Source organism: Stomoxys calcitrans, chromosome 4, assembly GCF_963082655.1.
Source record: "Stomoxys calcitrans chromosome 4, idStoCalc2.1, whole genome shotgun sequence".
In the NCBI taxonomy this organism is placed as follows: domain Eukaryota; kingdom Metazoa; phylum Arthropoda; class Insecta; order Diptera; family Muscidae; genus Stomoxys; species Stomoxys calcitrans.
Window position 1 is genome coordinate 33,409,596 of NC_081555.1, and position 21,462 is coordinate 33,431,057.

General features: G+C 42.7%; 1 protein-coding gene across 1 annotated transcript; it reads right to left on the reverse strand.

Annotated features, from left to right (window-relative positions):
- Nucleotides 1-7,901: 7,901 nt before the first annotated feature.
- Nucleotides 7,902-21,345, reverse strand: LOC106090929 (uncharacterized). Its single transcript, XM_059367082.1, has 2 exons — nt 21,262-21,345; nt 7,902-8,543 (listed from the first exon to the last, which is right to left on the reverse strand). The coding sequence occupies exons 1-2, from the start codon at nt 21,343-21,345 to the stop codon at nt 7,902-7,904; spliced, it is 726 nt and encodes a 241-aa protein (XP_059223065.1).
- Nucleotides 21,346-21,462: the final 117 nt, after the last annotated feature.

Consider the following 21,462-nt stretch of genomic DNA (forward strand, 5'->3'; position numbering starts at 1 on the left):
AGAAGGCGTTAATCTCCTTCTTACACTGCATGACCAAACGATGCGGATTTTGTCATCCTCAGGGAAGGCGAAGAAGGAGATTTCTTACACTGCAAGACTGTTCGTGACCTTACCGTCCTGGTTGTTATTGCCCTTATAGCAATTTTACTGTCGGTAAAGATGTTCACACACGACGTCCTCGCATTAACACTACACCACTTGACGCATTCCGTGATCGCCCTGATCTCCGCCTGCAGGACCGTATTATGGTCAGGCAGTCTAAATCAGATCTCAGTCCCCGGGTTCTCAATGTAAACCCCCAGGCCCACTCTGTACTCAAGCTTTGATCCATCCGTGTAATATGATCTTCCAGATGGCAATACTAGGGTTCCGTCAATCCAAGACTGTGCCGATGGCAGCAGTGCCTCGCACTCGACTTCAAGGTTCATCTCTGGTATCCGATCGGAAACCTCTCCCCTTCCTTCTAGGTTTCCTATCATCGCCTCGATTATACCGCGATGGTATGAGCTGCTCCCATCCTCAATCCATTCCCCCATCGTCTTAAGTCTCATAGCTGCAGTGGCTGCCTCACACTTAATCTGTATATCAATGGTCGCATATCTAGAATAGTCTCCAGTGCCCTAGTGGGCGTGATCTTCCGCCTATGCCAAGACAACATGTTCTCTGACCCTGTTGTATGGTCCTTATGTTGCACTTTTTCTCCATAGCAGTCCACCAAACTACTGAGGCGTAAGTAAATATTGGTCTAGTCACGCTCCTCTAGAGCCAGTGGACTATCGTAGGATTCAGGCCCCATTTCGAGCCTACGGCCCGTCTACATAGTGCCCTACATCTGTTAGCCTTCTCAGTACGCTCCAGAAGGTGACACTTCCAATTTCGTCATGGCCGGCTGATATTCCCATTAAGGGGTATTTGGGAGTGAGGCTACCTCCCATTACTTAGACCTAATTTTTTGTGTCATATTTGTAATCTAATGCCGGATATTTTTCATTAGAGTCCCATATTTATAGGTACGTTGAATATTTCTGTTTAGAGGAGTTTTTAGGTTGGGGTGGCTGAGTACTTGGACCCAAAATTTAATATGATAATTATTTTCTAGTCTCCAATACCTTTCATTTGATACCCATATTGTGCCCATCAAACCTCTTTGTGTTTTGGGTAACCTATGTTTCCGTTTTCTGATTCTACGGAACAAACAAACAAACCGAGTCTCATATAGTCATGATGGGTCATATGGCCATTTGAGGAGCTTTTGGGGGGTGGGGTGACCACCTACACTTTGATCTGATCTTGTATGCCAGATTCGTAATGTACTCCCGAATACCTTTCATTTAAGCCCCATATTGATATGGTCGACCAATTTGTCTGTTTTTAGACATTTTAGGGTTAGGGCGACTTCCTGGGTACTTGGACCAAATTTTCCTTATCTTTCATTTGATATCCATATTGTCTTTATCGGTCCACTTGTGATTTTGGGTGGTATTTTTGGGGAATCGGGAGGATCCGCCCCTTCCGATATCAACAAATGATATAGCATATTTCTTCTTCCTGACCATATTCGTAATCTACTCCCGTATCATCCGTCATGATCGTCAAGTAAACCTTTTTTAAGGGGTTTTGGGTCTGGGGCGGCCCCCCAGTTGCTTGGACCCAACTTTTATTATAATTCGAACTCTACTCTTGAATACCTTTCATTTGAATCCCATATTGTCCCGATCGCTCCACTTTTATTTTTGGGTAGTACTTTTGGGTTAAGGCGGAGGTTCCGCCTCCCTCCCGATATCACAAAATTATGCAGTCTATATTTCCTTCCAGACAAAACTACGTAATCTGTGAAAATTTCAAGGCAATCGGTTCAGCCGTTTTCGAGTCTATACGGAACAAACAAACAAACCGAAAAAGATATATATTTCAAAATAAGAAAAAACGTATGCCATGCTTTTTTTTTTAAATTGTCTATAGACGGTGCTATAAAATAGAAATACATCACCAGGACAAACCATGGGTTCTTCGTATTGTATGTAAGAAATACGTGGTATGGTCACCAACCATTTCTTATGGTGCCTTTATTTAATTAACTGGACTTGAGTGCGAATGATTACTATTTTTGATTATGCCCACATATGACATACATCATACGACACCTCGGACAACAATTTATCATATAATAAATCACACCTAAATATTTGACCTTGTCAAATATCGAAATCGTCTTATTGAGGAAACGTGGTGCGTTAAGTTGGCCCACCTTCGTCTTCCTCGTGAACAGGCATATTTCAGTCTTCTCTGAGTTAACATTGAGACCCCTGGGTCTATCTCAGTCATATGCCATATGCAAGACCCTATCGGCCCTTCTGCATAACTCGTTCGGATCCTTACCTCTTAGAAGTATTATAACATCGCCTGCGTAGCAGACGGTTTCAAATCCCTCCTCAGTCAGCATCCGTAATAGGTCATTTATGGTGGTCACCCATAGGAGTGGCGATAAAATGGCCCCCTGTGGCGTGCCCTGTGCCACTTTCTTCCATATATTTATGCCATTGGACACACAAATTATCAACCTGTTCCTTAGCATATGGTTTATCGAGTTTCTAAGGACCGGGTCCACCCGGTATTGGTCTAAGAATTGGATCAGTGTGTACGTCCGCACATTATTAAAAGCCCCCTCTATGTCAATGCATACCACCAGTGTGTACGTTTTGGCATCGAAGGATTCTTCTATTTTATGCACAATCTCGTGCAGGGCAGTCTCCACCGACCTTCCCTTGACATAGGCATGCTTTTTGTATTTGAGCAGTTCGCTTGATGTCCAATAGGTGAGAAAATTTTCATTAAAATCGGTCCTGATTAAATATAACTCCCATATATATTTCATCCGATATAGACTTTTAAGGCAGTAAAAGCCACAATTTGGGTCACATCTAGAAAATTTTTGGGCGGAGATATTCTATTTGACGTCTCTGTATGTGTTCAAGATGCCATCAAAAATGGCATAGGTTTATATATAACTCCCATATAATCTTTTATCCGATATGGCTTTTAAGGATGTAAAAATCAAAATTTTTTGTCCTATCTTGCAGGGTTCTATTTGATATCAAAAGGTATTGCAATTAAAGTCTGACTAGTTTTCGAGATAAGTTCTATATATTAAATGTACTTCGTACACTAGGTGCTGTAGGGTATTTTATAGTCGGCTCCGCCCGACTTTTACCTTTCCTTGCTGGTTTTTTTTAATTTTTTAATAGGAATATTAATTTTTATTTGGCAATAACCTCCAGATATGATAGTTTATAGCAATCTTTCAATTATTTCTACCCGCATTCATTTGTCCAAACACTTAAGGCGGCATGTTTGACATCACCTTCACCTTTTGTGGCAGACAAGGTCATTAGACTTTAAAGAATATAAAAACTGTGATTCACATTCAAGTTTCTCTAAAGATGGATATAAAAGACATTATCAAAGAAAATGAAATCTATGCAGACTAACTCAATTAAGATGATAATCATGTCGACAGGTTTATTGGAAACCAAATAACTGTTCTGATCTATTTTAATATGACTATTCAATACTCCAAAGAAATGATTTTTCTTCGCATCATAGCCTCACTTTAATGATAATCTAAATGGTTTTAAACATAGTAGCTACACAAGTTGCTGCAAACGCTGTCGAGATTTCTGAGGGAACTCTTCTCGCTTGTCAACTAACGACTACATTATCACTATTTCCCTTAACCTCACGGCAGTGGTCGCTGCAATTAAAAATTCATTGAGTGCATGAAATAGTGTCATCCTCAGTGCGGCTGTGATGCACAAACATGCTATCCCTTGGATCCGGGTAAGTACTGAGCAAAAGGTGGTCTTTTGAAGCGTCTAACTACAAAAGGAGGCGGGGCGCCAGATAGTCCGCCTCCTTTTGTAGTTAGGCGCTTCAAAAGACCACCTATTGCTCAGTACTTACCCTGATCCAAGGGATAGCATGTTTGTGCATCACAGCCGCACTGAGGATGGCATCTTATGCCTCTGGACATTGTGGCTACCAAAATTGCAGCGACCACTGCCGTGAGGTTAATTGAGCATTCTCATTAGATCTGTACCACTATTCCTGATAAAGGGTGATTTTTTTGAGGTTAGGATTTTCATGCATTAGTATTTGGCAGATCACGTGGGATTTCAGACATGGTGTCAAAGAGAAAGATGCTCAGTATGCTTTGACATTTCATCATGAATAGACTTACTAACGAGCAACGCTTGCAAATCATTGAATTTTATTACCAAAATCAGTGTTCGGTTCGAAATGTGTTCAAATTTTGACAAATTTTGTTCAGCGATGAGGCTCATTTCTGGTTGAATGGCTACGTAAATAAGCAAAATTGCCGCATTTGGAGTGAAGAGCAACCAGAAGCCGTTCAAGAACTGCCCATGCATCCCGAAAAATGCACTGTTTGGTGTGGTTTGTACGCTGGTGGAATCATTGGACCGTATTTTTTCAAAGATGCTGTTGGACGCAACGTTACGGTGAATGAACACATTTCGAACCGAACACTGATTTTGGTAATAAAGTTCAATGATTTGCAAGCGTTGCTCGTTAGTAAGTCTATTCATGATGAAATGTCAAAGCATACTGAGCATCTTTCTCTTTGAAACCATGTCTGAAATCCCACGTGATCTGTCAAATACTAATGCATGAAAATCCTAACCTCAAAAAAATCACCCTTTAGAACCGTTTGGAACTACGATATCCCAGGTAACAGAAGTTACATAGACCTCTATACGTATGGTTTCAAACTACAAGACCAGCAGTGTAGTGTACTCTAAAGATCTAGAACTGGTCATATCGAAAAGGTTAGCCGACCACTGCAGTGTGTATCAAGCGGAGATCCTTGCAATTGAGGAAGTGGAGGAATGGCTAAGATATAATATAATTACGACGATTGGCGTAAACATCTTCTCAGGCAGCCATTAAAACCCTGGAGAACGTATTTCTGAACACAAAAACCGTCCTCGACTGTCGCAGATCTCTCAACGAGATGGCTGAACAATTCAAAATTCACCTGTTCTGGGGTGCCATGCCACAGAGATATCCCAGGGAATTGTAAAGCGTATGAGACAGTCCACTGTCTAATCGGAAAATATGCTGACAGACTGACGGTTACTAGCAACGACTAATGCAGAAGCTGTGAGGACTGTGTAATTTAGCGGATGTGAACATTCGCAAATTATTGGGCTTTATAAAGCGATCTGGATGGTTCAACGGTAGGAACAAGAAGGCATCTTCCTTCTTCTTTTCCTGTGGTATCACAAAGGAACGTCTGAGTGAGTCTGATGGTAAACTGCCACTTAAACCTCACCTCACCTAACCTAGCCTTATCAACCTGGTCAGTAAACGTTTGATTATCCCTAACAAGAGTTGTAATAGATAAAGAACTACCATTTACCCTTTTCGCGAAAGACCTAAAGCTCTTACCCATAAAAGGCGCATTTATTGTCCGATGTCGCCGTTATTTGATCAGTGAGTTATGCTAGGCCCCTCAACACCTTTCAGCAATATAGCATAGATCGGTCTTGATTTGGATATAGCTGCCATATAGACCGATCTCTCGATTTAGGGTTTCTGTTTGTAACACCTCGAAATATGCGTCTAAGACCCCATAAAGTATATATATTCTTGATCGTCATGTCATTTTAAGTCGATCTAGCCATGTCCGACCGTCTGTCTGTCGAAAGCATGCTAATTGTCGAAGGGGTAAAGCTAACCGCTTGAAATATTGATTTCTTGAGCCAATAGAACGCGCAATTCTCATCCGATTTGGCTGAAATTTTGCATGTGATAAATATGGTAAATATGGCGTGAATCGGTATAGAATCTGTTATAGCTGTCATATAAACCGATCCGGGGTCTTGACTTCGTAAACCTCTAGAGGGCGCAATTCTCATCCGATTTGGCTGCAATTTTATACAACGGCTTTTCTCATGACCTTCAACATACGTGTCTAATATGATCTGAATCGATCAATATCTTGATACAGCTCCCATATAAACCTATCTCAAAATTTTGCTTCTTGAGCCCGTACAAGGTGCAATTCTTATCCGAATGAACTGAAATATTACACAATGACTTCTACAATGTTCAGCATTCATTTATGGTCCGAATCGGACTATAACTTTATATAGCTCCAATAGCATAACAGTTCTTATTCAATATTCTTGTTTGTCTAAAAAGAGATACCGCGCATAGAACTCGACAAATGCGATCAATAGTGGCGGGTATATAAAATTCGGCCCGGCCGAATTTAGCACGCTCTTACTTGTTATCCGTACTATGACGAAAGGTGGTAAATATATATACCCGAGGTGGTGGGTATCCAAAGTTCGGCCCGGTCGAACTTTACGCCTTTTTACTTGTTTCCATTTCTGGTTTCTCTTCATAAACATCTCAATCTTAGCTCTTTAGACTACTGTTGGGACCTGAATTGGATTAAACTCTCAATGATAAGGGCTTCGGTTCTCCAAAATCTGATTTCAGACTGCCTCTCCATATCGGTTATAAATCTGGTATAGCTCCTACATTAACCTATCATTTATATCTGCTACTTCATATCGGGACACTATTTTGCGAATTGGATGACATTTTTTATATGATCTTCTGCTTTATTTTCGACTCCCAGACATCTAATATGAGATCGTACAACTGATGTTGTACAGAGAAGCCAAAAGTAATACCTAGTGAAGTACCAGTTCACATGTTATAGCAATACTATGGCCAAGTTATATCGCCACCGTCATATTTTTATCCTAACTGTCTAAAAACAAATCATCAAATTGCTCTTAAAACAACAATTGATTGATTGTGTCACATTATAACAAAATGTGATGGCTTTCTGTTCTTAGATTCCCCCTATGACTTTGTGCACACATCACCACTTAATACCCCGCGATAATATAGCCAAAATATGGCCATCCTTGATTTAGGCAATATAACTCCATTTTAAAATGGCTCTTCTGTTACTGATTTCCCACAGTTGGATGGATAATGGCAATAAATGCAAATGAAGCTACCTGTGCATTCCCATCAATAATGCTTCCGTTTGGCTTCAAATCAAAATTGCCTTTGAAACAGCTTTCAGGGCCAGAGATGAATGGAGATGAAGTATTTTGGATTTGGTAGCTTTAAGTGGCAAGTGTAATCACATGGTGTGTTTAATTTTGCGATTTTTTTTTTTAGTTTTTGCAACTGAATTACTATTGTCCAAAAAAAAGGCCATTTACAAAATCAGCCTTTCCAAATACTGGCTAGCCATCATTGACTGACTGATTGCCATGGATTCCCCCCCTCCCCCCACAAAGGTAGTGGTCCATTTGGGAAGCAGTTAGAGCGCTTTGAATAATAATCACGACAAAAGCCTCCGCAGGCAAACAAATATACAGCGCTGCTCCAGTTGAAGATGTTATCGACGAACAACAACGAATTGCCACTAAAGTGGCAAACAAAGCTATTAAAAATAATTTTTATTATTTCTCTAAAAAGAAACACTTAAGCGATCGATACAACGTTAAGTTTTCTTTGCCAATTGGCCCACAGCAGAGAGGGAGAGATAGACAAAAAAAAAAACGGCAAGTGGTCCCAAAAATTTGCTTAAACGGTACAATTTTGTTACGTTTCTTTTTTTATATCAAACAGTCAGCCCTCCTCACTTGAAAGAAAGTTCAACAAAGCCCAATAAATGATTTGATTTGCATAACAATTTCTTTGGAACAAAAAAAAAATGTGAAAAATAAAAACCGCAAAAAAGTCTATTTTGTATTGTTTTGGTTATTATAACCTCTTTCTCAAAACAAAAGCAGTTTTATTAATTTTTTTCCTTGCCAACAAAAGCCGGTGTTAATAAACAATTCGCAGTTTTAAAAAGTCTTGGCTGGTTTATTATAGAGATAACCACCATTGGTGCTGTCATATTCGGTTTCAGGAGCATCGCGCAAATTCAAATCGTTGTTGGCAGAATTTCCATTATCGCCATTGGACTCCTCTTCCTTGATCTGTTCGGAGAAGTAGTTGCCAAAGCCGGGGAAACCGGGACGAGCGAAACCTGCACCGCCAAATCCGGGATTAACAAATCCTTGGCCGGGGAAACCGAAACCTTGACCGGGAAAACCAAAACCTTGACCGGGGAAACCTGCACCTCCGTAACCGGCACCGGGGAAACCTTGATAGGCAGGATAGGCTCCGGGGAAGCCTCCTGCTCCGGGGAAGCCCCCTGCTCCGGGGAAGCCTCCTGCACCTGGGAATGAACCAGGGAAGGCTCCGGGAAAAGCACCGGGAAAGCCTTGCCTAGTGATTTGCACTACATAGGGCACTTCAATATTATTATCCTCCACCTCATCCTGTTGCACTTCGGGAATGTCCAATTTGGTGGGTGGCAGGTATTCTTGATTCAATGTGACACTAGCACTTTCCAGCTTGGGTGGCAGATATTCTCGTGACAATTCCTTGACATCAGCCACGGCCAAAGACGCCAAAACTCCCAATACCAATAATCTGAAGAACTGCAAATTGAGTAAACGTGCAATGAAAAGAACCCCACACTTTAGCCTCTCAATGATCTTTACTTACCATTTTGCCTAACTTTTCTCTATGCCAACAACTTTTACATTGAAAACTTTCTTCATGGTCTTCATCTTTTTATATTTTTTTTTTCTCTGTTCAAAGGTGGGTTGTTTGTTTGTTTGTTTGGTTGGTTTTCTTCCATACCATTCTAAACTGTATTAATTTGCTCATATCGATTGGCCGGCGAATTGGAAACTTTCTTCTTCGGCCATATCCATCTATGGTTTGATTGATGATTTAATCACCCCGTCTTGGGAAGTACTCCCCAAGTTTAGCACATTTTCCCCGCCGCTAATGTTTTCATCGGCACCATAATGGTGGCAACCAAGCCCCAGACAAAAGGCATGAAATAATAAAACTCATCTTTTATGGTTTTTTACATTTGGTTAATGGTTTCGCGCTTAGCCAGATGATTTGTGTGATGATCTACTGCTGCCGCCACACTACCTTTGTTCGTTAAGGTATTCCCTCCAAAAAAACTAAAACAAATCAGTTCGACTTTTGTCTAAAAAAACTTGTTTTGTGTCCGCCTAGCTAAGAGAGAAAACAAGTTCTTGTATCTAGGGCACAGTGGGTTGGTATTGTCAAAAGTTCTAAAAGGCCTAATGAATAGAACCAGTGAGGGGGGCCAATGTTGTATTCTAAGATACGGGAAGCGAATAATTAACAAGTAAAAGCGTACTAAGTTCGGCCGGGCCGAGTCTTATATACCCTCCACCATGGTCGCATCTGTCGAGTTCTTTGCGCAGTATTTGGATTTAGGCAAACAAAGGATAATGAATAAAGACGGAGGAGCAGCTATATCAAGTTATAGTCCTATTCGGGGCTCAAGAAGCGAAATCGGGAGATCGGTTTATATGGGAGCTGTATCAAGCTATAGATCGATTCTGACCATATTGCAGCCGTTGCACAAAATTTGTGCCAAATCGGATGAGAAATGCGCTCTCTAGAGGCTCAAGAAGTCAAGACCCAAGATCGGTTTATCTAGCAGGATGTCAAAGTGGATGGGAAAAACATTAGCCGGAAGTCGATATCCACATATGAACGGATCGGGCGAAATAAGAATTCTCCCTGTAATGCATTATGCGGTCCGCTGGCCAATCAATTACAAACGGGTGTGAGTTCCTGGAATGTCTAGTATCCCTGGCATACATCCTTACATCAGGAATAAGAAGACGAATATCAAACGAACACACACCATGAAAGTACCGATAGAACAGCGGCGATGATGAAGGGAGGCAATAGAGTTGGATACCGCACTGTCCCCAATCAACGCCATCGCTCTACTCTGTACACGGTCCAGTAGCTCCAAAGATGATTTTGAAGCTCCAGCTCATACATGTGAGTTGTACTCCATTTTCGGCCTTATGAAAGTGGTGTAGATGTTAAGAAGATCAGACGGAGTGAAGCAATTCTAACACCGTTTAAGGAATCATAAACACTTGGATGCTTCTTTCGACTCTTCGAAAACATGTTTAGCCCAAGAGATATCACTTTGTAGAACATCAAGAGCTTCTGATTGCTCAACATCTACACCGTTGATAGACAAAGATGATCGTAATGGGTCGGCGAATCGTTTGTGTGACAACAAGCAGCACTGAGTCTTCCGTGCATTAAAATTTGCTCGATTCAATCGACTCCACTCAGAAATGGCCAGCAAATTCTGGCAGAGTTTATCGTCCATAACCCGCCTCTTGTCCTCAATCTCTCAAAGACTTGGCCTATGGTCGAATGAGTACGAATGACAGAGATTACTGTCATCCGTAAATGAGTAGATCGGCTTCTATGTCTGACCCAACAGATCGTTGATGAAAATTAGAAAAAGAGAAGGAGAAAGAACAGAGCCCTGGGGTACACCTGCGGTCAATTTGTGCTCATTGGATGAGAACCCATCTATAACGACTCGAATAGTGCGATCTCTGAGAAAGCTTGAAATAAATCGAACGAAGCCATTACAGATACCAAATGCGACATGTTTTGATAGTAGTGCACCAGACCCTATCAAATGCCTTGGAGATATCCAGAGCCACAACCTTACTCTCAGCAAACTGGTGGATTGAGCGACTTCAACGTTCGGAGAGAAGTGCCATGAGGTCAGCCGTAGAGCGATTTCTGCGCAACCCATACTGTTGGTCGTTAAGAAGGCCATTAGACTATAAATACCTCACAAGATGGTGATTAACCATGCTCTCCATGACCTTGGAGAGAGCGGAGCATATCGCAATTGGCCGATAATTCTCAGGGTTGTTTGTCTCACCCTTCTTGGGTATGGGCTGAACGTTCGCAACCTTCTAACGTGCGGGGAAGACTTCCCCACGGTAGGCAAGGTTGAAAAGGTTGCGTAATGGACAAGCGAGCGTCGAAGAACACTTGCGTAAGACAAGTGTTGATATGCCATCCGGGCCAGGGGATTTATTTACGTCTAGATTTTCAAGAACCCTTTTAACTCCACGAGTTCGAAAAAATATTTGGGGCATGATGCCAGATACATTTTCGATTGAGGGGAGTGGTTGACTGCTATTCGGGAGGTATGAGTTCCCTGCTAATATATCAATCAACAGGTTAGCCTTATCAACCGGGTCAGTGAACGTTTGATCGTCCTTAACAAGAGTTGGAATACATGAAGAACTACCCTTTATTCTTTTCACGAACGACCAAAAGCTCCTTCTTCCTCGTGTAGAAGTGCCAGTTCCTGAGTGCAACCTCTTTCGATCTGACAGCATCTCTGCATGTCTGGTTAAACCAACTTTTGTCATTTGATTTAGCCGTTACAAAATCCTTAATTGTTAAACATGTCACTCCCCTAAGTTGGTTCATGTCTGGTATGGTGTCCCCACCTAAGTACCGGTATCTGCCGGGAAAGCCGGGCAATGACAAAGGAAATGCTCCAACGTCTCATCATCTTCCCCTCATGCCCTACACATGCTATCACTTGCCGCACCGATTTTACATAAGTGAGCTCATAGTCCTATGTGTCCCTTCATGATACCAATAGCTATACTGACCTCCTTCTTGCTTCCTTTCAGTAATATCCTCGTCTCCTCACGATTTGGATCCCCCGTCCTACCGACCATTTTGCTGTTCCACAATGTTGCATGCGCATTCGTCGCCCACGCCTTTAAAACGGAGTGCGTCGACCCAAAAGCCTTTGGATTAACCAAGTTTATTGACGGCAGTCCTCTGGCCTTCACCGCCAAATCATCTGCCCTTTCATTCCCTCTTACTCCGTTATGGCCCAGCACCCAAACGATGCGGATTTTCCCATCCCCAGAGAAGGCGTTAATCTCATTTTTACATTGCAAGACTGTTCGTGATCTAACCGTCCTGGTTGTTTTTGCCCTTATAACCATTTTACTGTCCGTAAAGATGTTCACACTTGACGTCCTCGCGTTAGGACTACACCACCTCACGCATTCCGTGATCGCCTGGATCTCCGCCTGCAGGACCATAGTAAAGACAGGCAGTCTAAAACAGATCTCAGTCAATAGGTTCTCAATGAAGACACCCAGGCCCACTCTCTCCTCTAGCTTTAATCCATCCGTGTAACATGATATTTCAGATGACAATACTAGGGTTCCGTCAATCCAAGACTGTGCCGCTGGCAGCAGTTCCTCGCATTTGACCTCAAGGTTCATCGCAGGTATCCGATCGGAAACCTCTCCACTTCCCTCCAGGTTTCCAATCGTCGCCTCGATTATACCGCGATGATATGAGCTGCTCCCATTCTCAATCCATTTTCCCATCGCCTTAAGTCCATAGCCGTAGGATCGGATATCTAGAATAGTCTCCAGTGACCTTATGAGCGTGGTCCTCATCGCCCGCCTATGCCAAGAAAACATGTTTTCTGAACCTGTTGTATCATCCTTATGTTGCACTTTTTCTCCATAGCAGTCCACCAAACTACTGAGGCGTAAATAAGTATTGGTCTAATCACGCTCCTGTAGAGCCAGTGGACTATCCTCGGATTCAGGACCCATTTCGAGCCCACCGCCCGTCTACATAGTGCCCAACATGTGTGAGCCTTCTCAGTAGCTTCTGAATGTGACACTTCCAATTCAGTTTACTGTCCAAGATCACACCTAAGATTTCAAAACCGTCTTATTGAGGAAACGGGGTGCGTTAAATTGGCTCACTTTCGTCCTTCTCGTGAACAGGCATATTTCAGTCTTCTCTGGGTTAACATTGAGACCTCTGGGTCTAGCGCAGTCAAATGCCATATGCAAGACCCTTTCGGTCATTCTACATAGCTGGTTCGAATCCTCACCACCTAGAAGTATTATAACATCGTCGACGGGTTCTAATCGCTCCTCAGTCAGCATCCGTAATAGGTTATTTGTGGTGATCACCCATAGGAATGGCGATAAAATGCCCCCCTGTAGCGTGCCTCGTGCCAATTTCTCCCTCTCGTGGACACACATCTTATCCACCAGTTCCTTATCATATGGTTTATCCAATCTCTAGAACCGGGTCCACCCGGTACTGGTCTAAGGATTGGATCAATATGTCGGTCCGCACATTGTTAAAAGCCCCCTCGATGTCAATGCATACCGCCAGGTTGTACGTTTTGGCATCGAAGGATTCTTTTATTTTATGCACAATCTCTTGCAGGGCAGTCTCCACCGACCTTTCCTTGACATAGGCATGCTGTTTGTATTTGAGCAGTTCGCTGGATATCCTACTCTTTATCATGGTATCCACAAAAAGTTCCATGGTTGGTTTCGAGTAGAAAGGACGTAAGGCTTATAGGTATGTAGGCCTTTGGTGTCGCATAATTTGCCTTGCCGGGCTTGGGTATAAATACCAACTTTGCCTCTTGCCAGGCTTTTGGAATATATGGAAGTCCCACGCCGTGCAAATAGTGGCGCAATGAAGCGCCAGATAGTCGGCCTCCTTTTGTAGTAACGCCGGGCATATTCCATCAGGTTCGCGTGACTTAAATGGTTTGAAGCTCGTCAAGGCTTCCTTGACCATAAAATTCGTTATGATAAACCTTCGATCAAACTCCCAGATTACCAAAAAGCTGGGAGCTTGTCTTCAGCTTCTTTGCAGTCCTATGCTCTTTGAGCGATCTGATTCCCTTTCCAGCATCCTGCGTCTCCCTCGTCGTGCCGCGGATCGCTTTTTATATCCTCCACCATAGGATGGGGGTATACTAGTTTCGTCATTTTGTTTGTAACTCCTTGGAATATTTGTCTCAGACCCCATAAAGTATATATATTATTGATCGTCATGACATATTATGTCGATCTAGCCATGTCCGTCCGATCGTCCGTCCGTCTGTCTGTCGAAAGCACTTTAACTTTCGTAGAACTAAAGCTAGCCGCTCGAAAATTAGCACAAATACTTCTTATAGGTGTAGGTCGGTTGGGATTGCAAATGGGTCATATCGGTCCATGTTTTTATATAGCTGCCATACAAATCTTGAATCATGACTTCTTGAGCCTCTAGAGGGCGCAATACTTGTCGTATTATTTTCGTGTGACTACCAACAACTGTGGGAAGTATGGTTTAAATTGGCCCATAACCTGATATAGCTACCATTTAAAACGATCTTGAATCTTGATGTCTTGAGCGTCTAGAGGACGCAATTCTTATCCAATTTGACTGAAATTTTATTTATTATAATAGTACTTGCCGAACCGGGCCCGCTCCGGTGCGCCTTCTTTACCGCTCATATATATTTTTAGGCTGGGGACACTTCTCCCTGTGGATATCGAATTCGTGCCATTGTAGCCTATGACGCTGAACACGTTCGTTTCCTGGCTAGAACATCGGACAAAGCGGTATTTATCCCCTCTTAATGTTGGGGACATTTGGGAGGTATAATGCCATGTATGGTCATTAAAAAAATTTCCCCATAGAGGTGTCGCACTGGTGGACACCGTTCGGACTCGGCTATAAAAAAAGGTCTGTCATCATTGCGTTTAAACTTGAAACGGAAAGCACTCATTGATGTGTGAGAATTTGCCCCTTCTCGATGGGGATATACTAATTTCGTCATTGTGTTTGTAACACCTCCAAATATGCGTGTAAGACCCCATAAAGTATATATATTCTTGATTGTCATGACATTTTAAGTCGAACTAGCCATGTCCGTCCGTCTGTCTGTCAAATGCACGCTAACTTTTCAAGGAGTAAAGCTAGCCGCTTGAAATTTTGCACAAGTACTTCTTATTGGTGTAGGTCGGTTGGGATTGTAAATGGGCCAAATCGGTCCATGTTTTGATATAGCTGCCATATAAACCGGTCTTGGGTCTTGAATTCTTGAGCATCTAGAGGACGCAATTCTAGTCCGATTTGACAGAAAATTTGCACATAGTGTTTTGATATCATTTTCAACAACTGTGTTAAGTATGGTTCAAATCGGTCCATATCCTGGTATAGCTGCCATATAAACCGATCTTGGGTCTTGACTTCTTGAGCTTTTAAAAGGCGAAATTCTTATCTGATTTGGCTGTAATTTTGCACGTGGTGCTTCGATACCACTTTCAACAATTGTGCGAAGTATGGTTCAAATCGGTTCATAACCTGATTTAGCTGCCATATAAACCGATCTTGGGTCTTGACTTCTTGAGCCTCTGGAGAGCGCAATTCTCATCCAATTTGACTGAAATTTTGCACATAGTGTTTTGATATCACTTCCAACAAATGTGCGGTGGAGGGTCTGCCCCCTTCCGTTATCAATAAATTAGAAAGCCTATTACTACTTTCTGACCATATTCGTAATCTACTCCTGAATACCTTTCGTTTGAATCCCATATTGTCATGATTGTCAAATAAACCTATTTTAAGGAGTTTTGGGGCTGGAGCGGCCCCCCAGGTACTTGGACCCAACTTATGAAATTGTCCCTTTTTGGGGTAAGGTCGAGGGGCCGCCCCCTCCCGATATCAAAAAACAATATAGTCTATGTTTTTACCTTCCAGATCAACCTATACAATCTGTGAAAATTTCAAGGTAAACGATTCGGCCGTTTTTGAGTCTATGCGGAACAAACAATCAAACCAACAAAAACAAATTGAATTTTATATATGAGATAATATTTATTCTGTCAAACAAAATAATCTGTAATATGTATCACGTTGAATTTCATTATGCATTTTTTAGTTTAAATTTCAAGTTGGTAGCTTCAAATGTTGGTTCAAACATGACCTTCAATCAGATGGAGTTTTTTGGGAGTTTTATATTCCACGATACTATAAAATTTATTCTTTCAAACAAAAATAAACTGAATTTCCTTATGCATTTTTATACCCTCCACCATAAGATGGGGGGTATACTAATTTCGTCATTCTGTTTGTAACTACTCGAAATATTCGTCTGAGACCCCATAAAGTATATATATTCTTGATCGTCGCGACATTTTATGTCGATCTAGCCATGTCCGTCCGTCTGTCCGTCCGTCCGTCCGTCTGTCTGTCGAAAGCACGCTAACTTCCGAAGCACGCTAACTTCGGTTCATAACCTGATATAGCTGCCATATAAACCGATCTTAGGTCTGGACTTCTTGAGCCTCTAGAGTGCGCAATTCTTATCCGATTGGAATGAAATTTTGCACGAGGTGTTTTGTTATGATATCCAATAACTGTGCCAAGCATGGTTTAAATCGGTCCATAACCTGATATAGCTGCCATATAAACCGATCTTGGGTCTTGACTTCTTGAGCCTCTAGAGTGCGCAATTCTTATCCGATTGGAATGAAATTTTGAACGACGTGTTTTGTTACGATATCCAATAACTGTGCCAAGTATGGTTCAAATCGGTGCATAGCCTTATATAGCTGTCATATAAACCGATCTTGGGTCTTGACTTCTTGAGCCTCTAGAGGGCGCAATTCCTATCCGATTTGAATGAATTTTGACACGTAGTATTTTGTTATGATATCCAACAACTGTGCCAAGTATGGTTCAAATCGGTTCATAACCTGATATAGCTGTCATATAAACAGATCTGGGGACTTGACTTCTTGAGCTTCTAGAGGGCGCAATTCCTATCCGATTTGGCTGAAATTTCGCAAGACGTTTTTTATTGGTACTTTCAACCACTATGTCAAATAAAATACAAGTCGGTTCATAACCTGATATAGCTGCCATATAAACCGATCTGGGATCTTGACTTCTTGAGCCTCTAGAGGTCGCAATTATTATCCGATTTGCCTGAAATTTTGTACGACGGATTCTTTCATGACCATCAACATACGTGTTTATTATGGTCTGAATCGGTCCATAGTCCGATACAGCTCCCATATAAATCGATCTCTCTATTTTGCTTTTTGAGCTCACAAAGAGCGCAATTCTTATTCGAATTGGCTGACATTTTACACAGGTCTCCAACATATAATTTAATTGTGGTCCAAACCGGAGCATATCTCGATATCGCTCTTATAGCAGAGCAAATCTTTTCTTATATCCTGTTTTGCCTAAGAAGAGATGCCGGGAAAAGAACTCGACAAATGCGATCCATGGTGGAGGGTATATAAGATTCGGCCCGGCCGAACTTAGCACGCTTTTACTTGTTAAATTTAAAATTGAAGGCTTGAAATGTTTGTTCCAACATGACCTTAGTAAAATCTTCAAATTTTGGTCCGATTATTATGCCATATAGTGGCCTACTTTAGCGGTAATATTGCTTTTTTTATTTTTACACATAACACGTGCATCTTCACATTCCCTTTATGTTAATGAGCTGATATAATTATCAAAAACACCGGTAGAGGCATTTTTCCCCACTCAGCCTCATGGAACAGGTTTGTTTTAATGTTATGATCAAACATAAATTTTATGTAGTACCCCTACTAATGTAGCTACCTTCATTCATATTCAGTTAGTTCTTGTCATTGACCGATTTCTCCGGTGGTTGTGAAGGAACAAGCATTTCGACAACGCATTTGCATACGATTACCATTGTGGTTGTACATTGACATTTGGTAAATCAAATGCAGCACCCACTATTGCAGTGGTGATAATGACTTATTTTCCTTATGGGAATGTCTAAAAGAGATGTCTAAAGATGTCTTTGTTTAAACAGAAAACAGTTTCGTTGGTGGTGATAAGCTAGAATTTAGTCCCACATTAAATGGGCTTAAAAGAAAACATACAAAAACAGAATTTAAACTTTCGTTTTAGTTTTTGTTCATTTTAATCCTCTCTCTTTTTCACACTGTCAGCTAATGAATAAATCTGACATAAAACAAATCTATTATAACACATAAAAATTTCCATAGTCAGGCTCCCAGTGAAGGGAAGATGAAAGTGTAAAGCTTCCACAAAAATGCAAATTTACGAGAAAAAATTGTCTGCAGTCTGAAAGAAAAAGTATTTCTAAGCAGAGATCTATATTTTTAACGGCGCACAGTGATGCGGAATCGAGATCCATAAGACTAGATTTCTTAAGATAGTTGCTGTGAAACAAGTAAGACTTTTGATTGACTAATGGAATAAGTTGAGAACATGGGCTTGCTAGATGGTGCCTTATTAAGACCCGTGCCAAAGGAGGTGCTTCCCAAGAAATAAATTACTATAAGGGTTTATATCACGGATTCAATCTGGATTGGATTAGATTTGTGCGTTATAATAATGAATATCCCCCAAAAACTGTAAGAAGTTTTATTGTGGTAGTAGACAATGCAATCATCAGAAGAAGGCAGGGGTAATGACTATGTGTGGGTCTTACAAGTTCTATTGCTAGGCCGATATCCAACTCGGAGAATCGGATTGCAAACCTAACTGTTAGTCTAGGAAGCTTTGTTTTTGTTCAGTTTAATCTCCATTGCAGTGTAGATCAGCAATGACCTTATCCTCACATTGCTCGACCGTCTCCCTACCCGCCAGAGGTCATGAGCGGTTTTTTATACATTCCATACTAATTTCGTCACAGGGTTTGTAACATCGAACTATTCGTCTAAGACCCCACAAAGTATATACGTATATCCTTGATCGTCAAGACATTTTAAATCGATCTAGCCATGTCTGTCAGTCGAAAGCACGCTAACTTTCAGATGAGTAACGCCAAGCGCCAAAGGTTATGTTAGGTCAGGTTGAATGGGTTGCCCACCATAGGTGAGTTCACCCGAAGGCCAGTTTGGCCCATTTTGATACCCTAGAAAGAAGGGGAAGAGAAAGAAGATGTGTTTCCTCATACTAAACCCAGAAATTATACGCGAATGAAAAAGAAACAGGAGTGACCATACCCATGCAAGCACGAAAGTACCTTCTCCGGAGCTTATGGCACCCCCCAGTCGGGAACATGCCAACAAATTTCAAAAAACCGCCCAAAAATACGTTCGCAAGTTCACCCAGATCGCAGAAGAATCTGCTTTCCAGAAAGGAGAGCCTGCGTCCCTGCAGACCCAGACATGAACATAGCAAGTGCTCCATAGTCTCCTCCTCATCAAGGCTACTCCTGCAGAAGTTGTTGTGCGCCGCCATTCGACCTATGGTACAGTGTCTGGTTATGACCCCCGTTAAGATACTCATCGACCTCTTATCGAACGTCAGCAACTTCCTCGTTCTCCACTGGTCGATAATAGGCCAAAGCTCCCGGCCGGTAACCACCCGTCGAGTCCCAACTCGCCACCGACGCGCCGCTCTGGCCATCTATTCTACTGTGTTCAGTAGCTCGACAAATGGCACGCAGGCAAGACCGGTGGCTGGTTCACCAGGCCCTGACAAACGCCCTCTGGCGCATTCGTCCGCCCCCTCATTCCCTGGAATTTCCTCATGTCCTCATGGGAACCCATTTCAGTGTTACACCGTGAAGCCTATGACGGGACTCCAAACAATCCGCCACGCAACTCGACCTCACCCCTCGACCCATAGGCCTTGAGCGCCGCCATATTGTCCACATAAATTCTGAGTTTTGAGGGCGGTAAATTCTTTAACAGAATTTCTCTCGCGGTTACTGTAATGACACAGACCTCTGCCTGATAAATCGTACACTCGTCCGGCAGTCTCAGAGACATACCGATATTGAGTGTGTTGGAGTAGATCCTCAATCCTATCTCTAATTCCATCTTGGAGACATCGGTGAAGATCAAGGTCTCATTCTCCTCATAGCAAATAAATCCTGAGAGCTCTTATCACAGTCGGTACTGGTGCCAGGTAGTAGGAGACCTGCCTGCGGTGCGTATCTCAGTGCCCCTGTGAACCCGACACAGGTTAGTCTCTGGACATTCTCGAATTCCCTCCTACAAGTCCTGTTCTCCGCGGCCTTTCACCACACCTGTGCTCCATAGGTCAGTACTGGTGTCACGATGGCCGTATATATCCAATAAATCATTACCCCCACTTCCTACCGAACAGCCTCCTGCAGGAGTAAAAAGCACACAGTGCCTTACGGCTTCTTTACTCGATGTTCCTCTTCCAGGACAGCTTCGAAGATCGAGGTCTCATTTTCCTCAAACACAGCAATAGGCTTTCATTCATCCCTCCCATGAAAACGAATCCTGAAAGCTCTATCCCCAGTCGGTACTGGTGCCAAGTAGTCTACTTAGTCTACCCTCCGCATCCATAACATCCAGAATCGAACTGTGGCCGCAATTGTCTTCCTTTAGCATGACGAGCTCCCTCAGCCTAAGCACGGCCTTGCGGCGCAGGTTCAAATATAGACCCAAATGAGCTGCATATCCAGCATCGCTTCCAGACCTGCCTGCGGTGCGGATCTCAGTACCCCTGTGACCCCGACCCAGGCCAGTCTGTAGAACTTCTTGAATTCCCTCGTGCAAGTTCTCTTCTCCACGGCCTTCCAACATATAAGCGCCCCATAGGTCAGAACTGGTCTCACGATGACCGTATAAATCCAATAAATCATTTTGGGGGTTACCCCTCACTTCCTGCCGAACAGCCTTCTGCATAAGTAAAAAGCGCACAGTGGCTTATGGCCTCTCTCTTCGTTATTCCATTTCCAGGACAGCTTCGAATAGAGGACTATGGTACTTCGCCTGCTTATATAGCTGCAGAGTGATCCCGTCCAAGGACGGAAGTCTGAACTACGGTATCCTATATATACGCGTGAAGAGCAACAGTTATGTCTTCTTTAGGTTGGTCTTCAACCCATATCTGGTAACCCATCGCGACAATCTCCTTAGTGCCCTTGCATCATGCGGTCCTGTGCAGCGACTATCGATCCTATCTCCTCGTCATTGAAGGCCCCCTCAATATTTCAGAAGAGAGAGAGAGAGAGAGATGGAGGGACTTCTCGACCTCTCGTACCACTTCGTGAAGGGCCGTCTCCACCGACCTGCCTTTGAGGTTTGCGTGTTATGCCCCACTGAAGTTCTCCGGCATCAGCCCCCCTCTCAGCTTCAGGTCAATTAGTCTTTCCAGTGTTTTAAGCAAAATCTTTGACAGACTAATAGCCCTATAATCCCTGGTCGTTCAGTGGTTTATTTTTTCCGCCATATGTATAAAAACCAACCATTAAGTAGAGAGAGAGAGCGAGAGAGACAGACGGAGGGACGTCTCGACCTCTCTTATCACTTCGTGAAGGGCCGTCTACACTGACCAGCCTTTGAGGTTTGCGTGTTGTGCCCCAATGAAGTTCTCCGGCATCAGCCACCCTCTCACTTTCAGATCAATCAGTCTTTCCAGTGTTTTCAGCAAAAACGATGACAGACTAATAGGCCTATAATCCTTTGTCGCGCCATGGGGATGAAAACGAACCGGACCTCCCCCATTGCCATTGGTATGCCAGGCTTGCTCGGAAAATCCGTTCTCGCCAGGGCAGGGTTTCTCCCATGCCCTCATGCAGCAGTGTCGGGCTAATGACGTCAGGATCGATCTTTTTAAAAGGCCGGAAAGTGCGGACAGCCCACACTACCTTGTGCTGGTCAACAATGTCCTTGATAAGGTTATCCCCCAAGG

Excerpts from the sequence above, each read along its gene's own strand:
- LOC106090929 (XM_059367082.1), bottom strand. The coding sequence starts at position 21,345 with ATGAGGGCATGGGAGAAACCCTGCCCTGGCGAGAACGGATTTTCCGAG. Across the intron at positions 8,544-21,261 it reads ATGGCAATGGGGGAGGTCCG|TTCTTCAGATTATTGGTATT; the intron begins GTTCGTTTTCAT and ends CTCAATTTGCAG.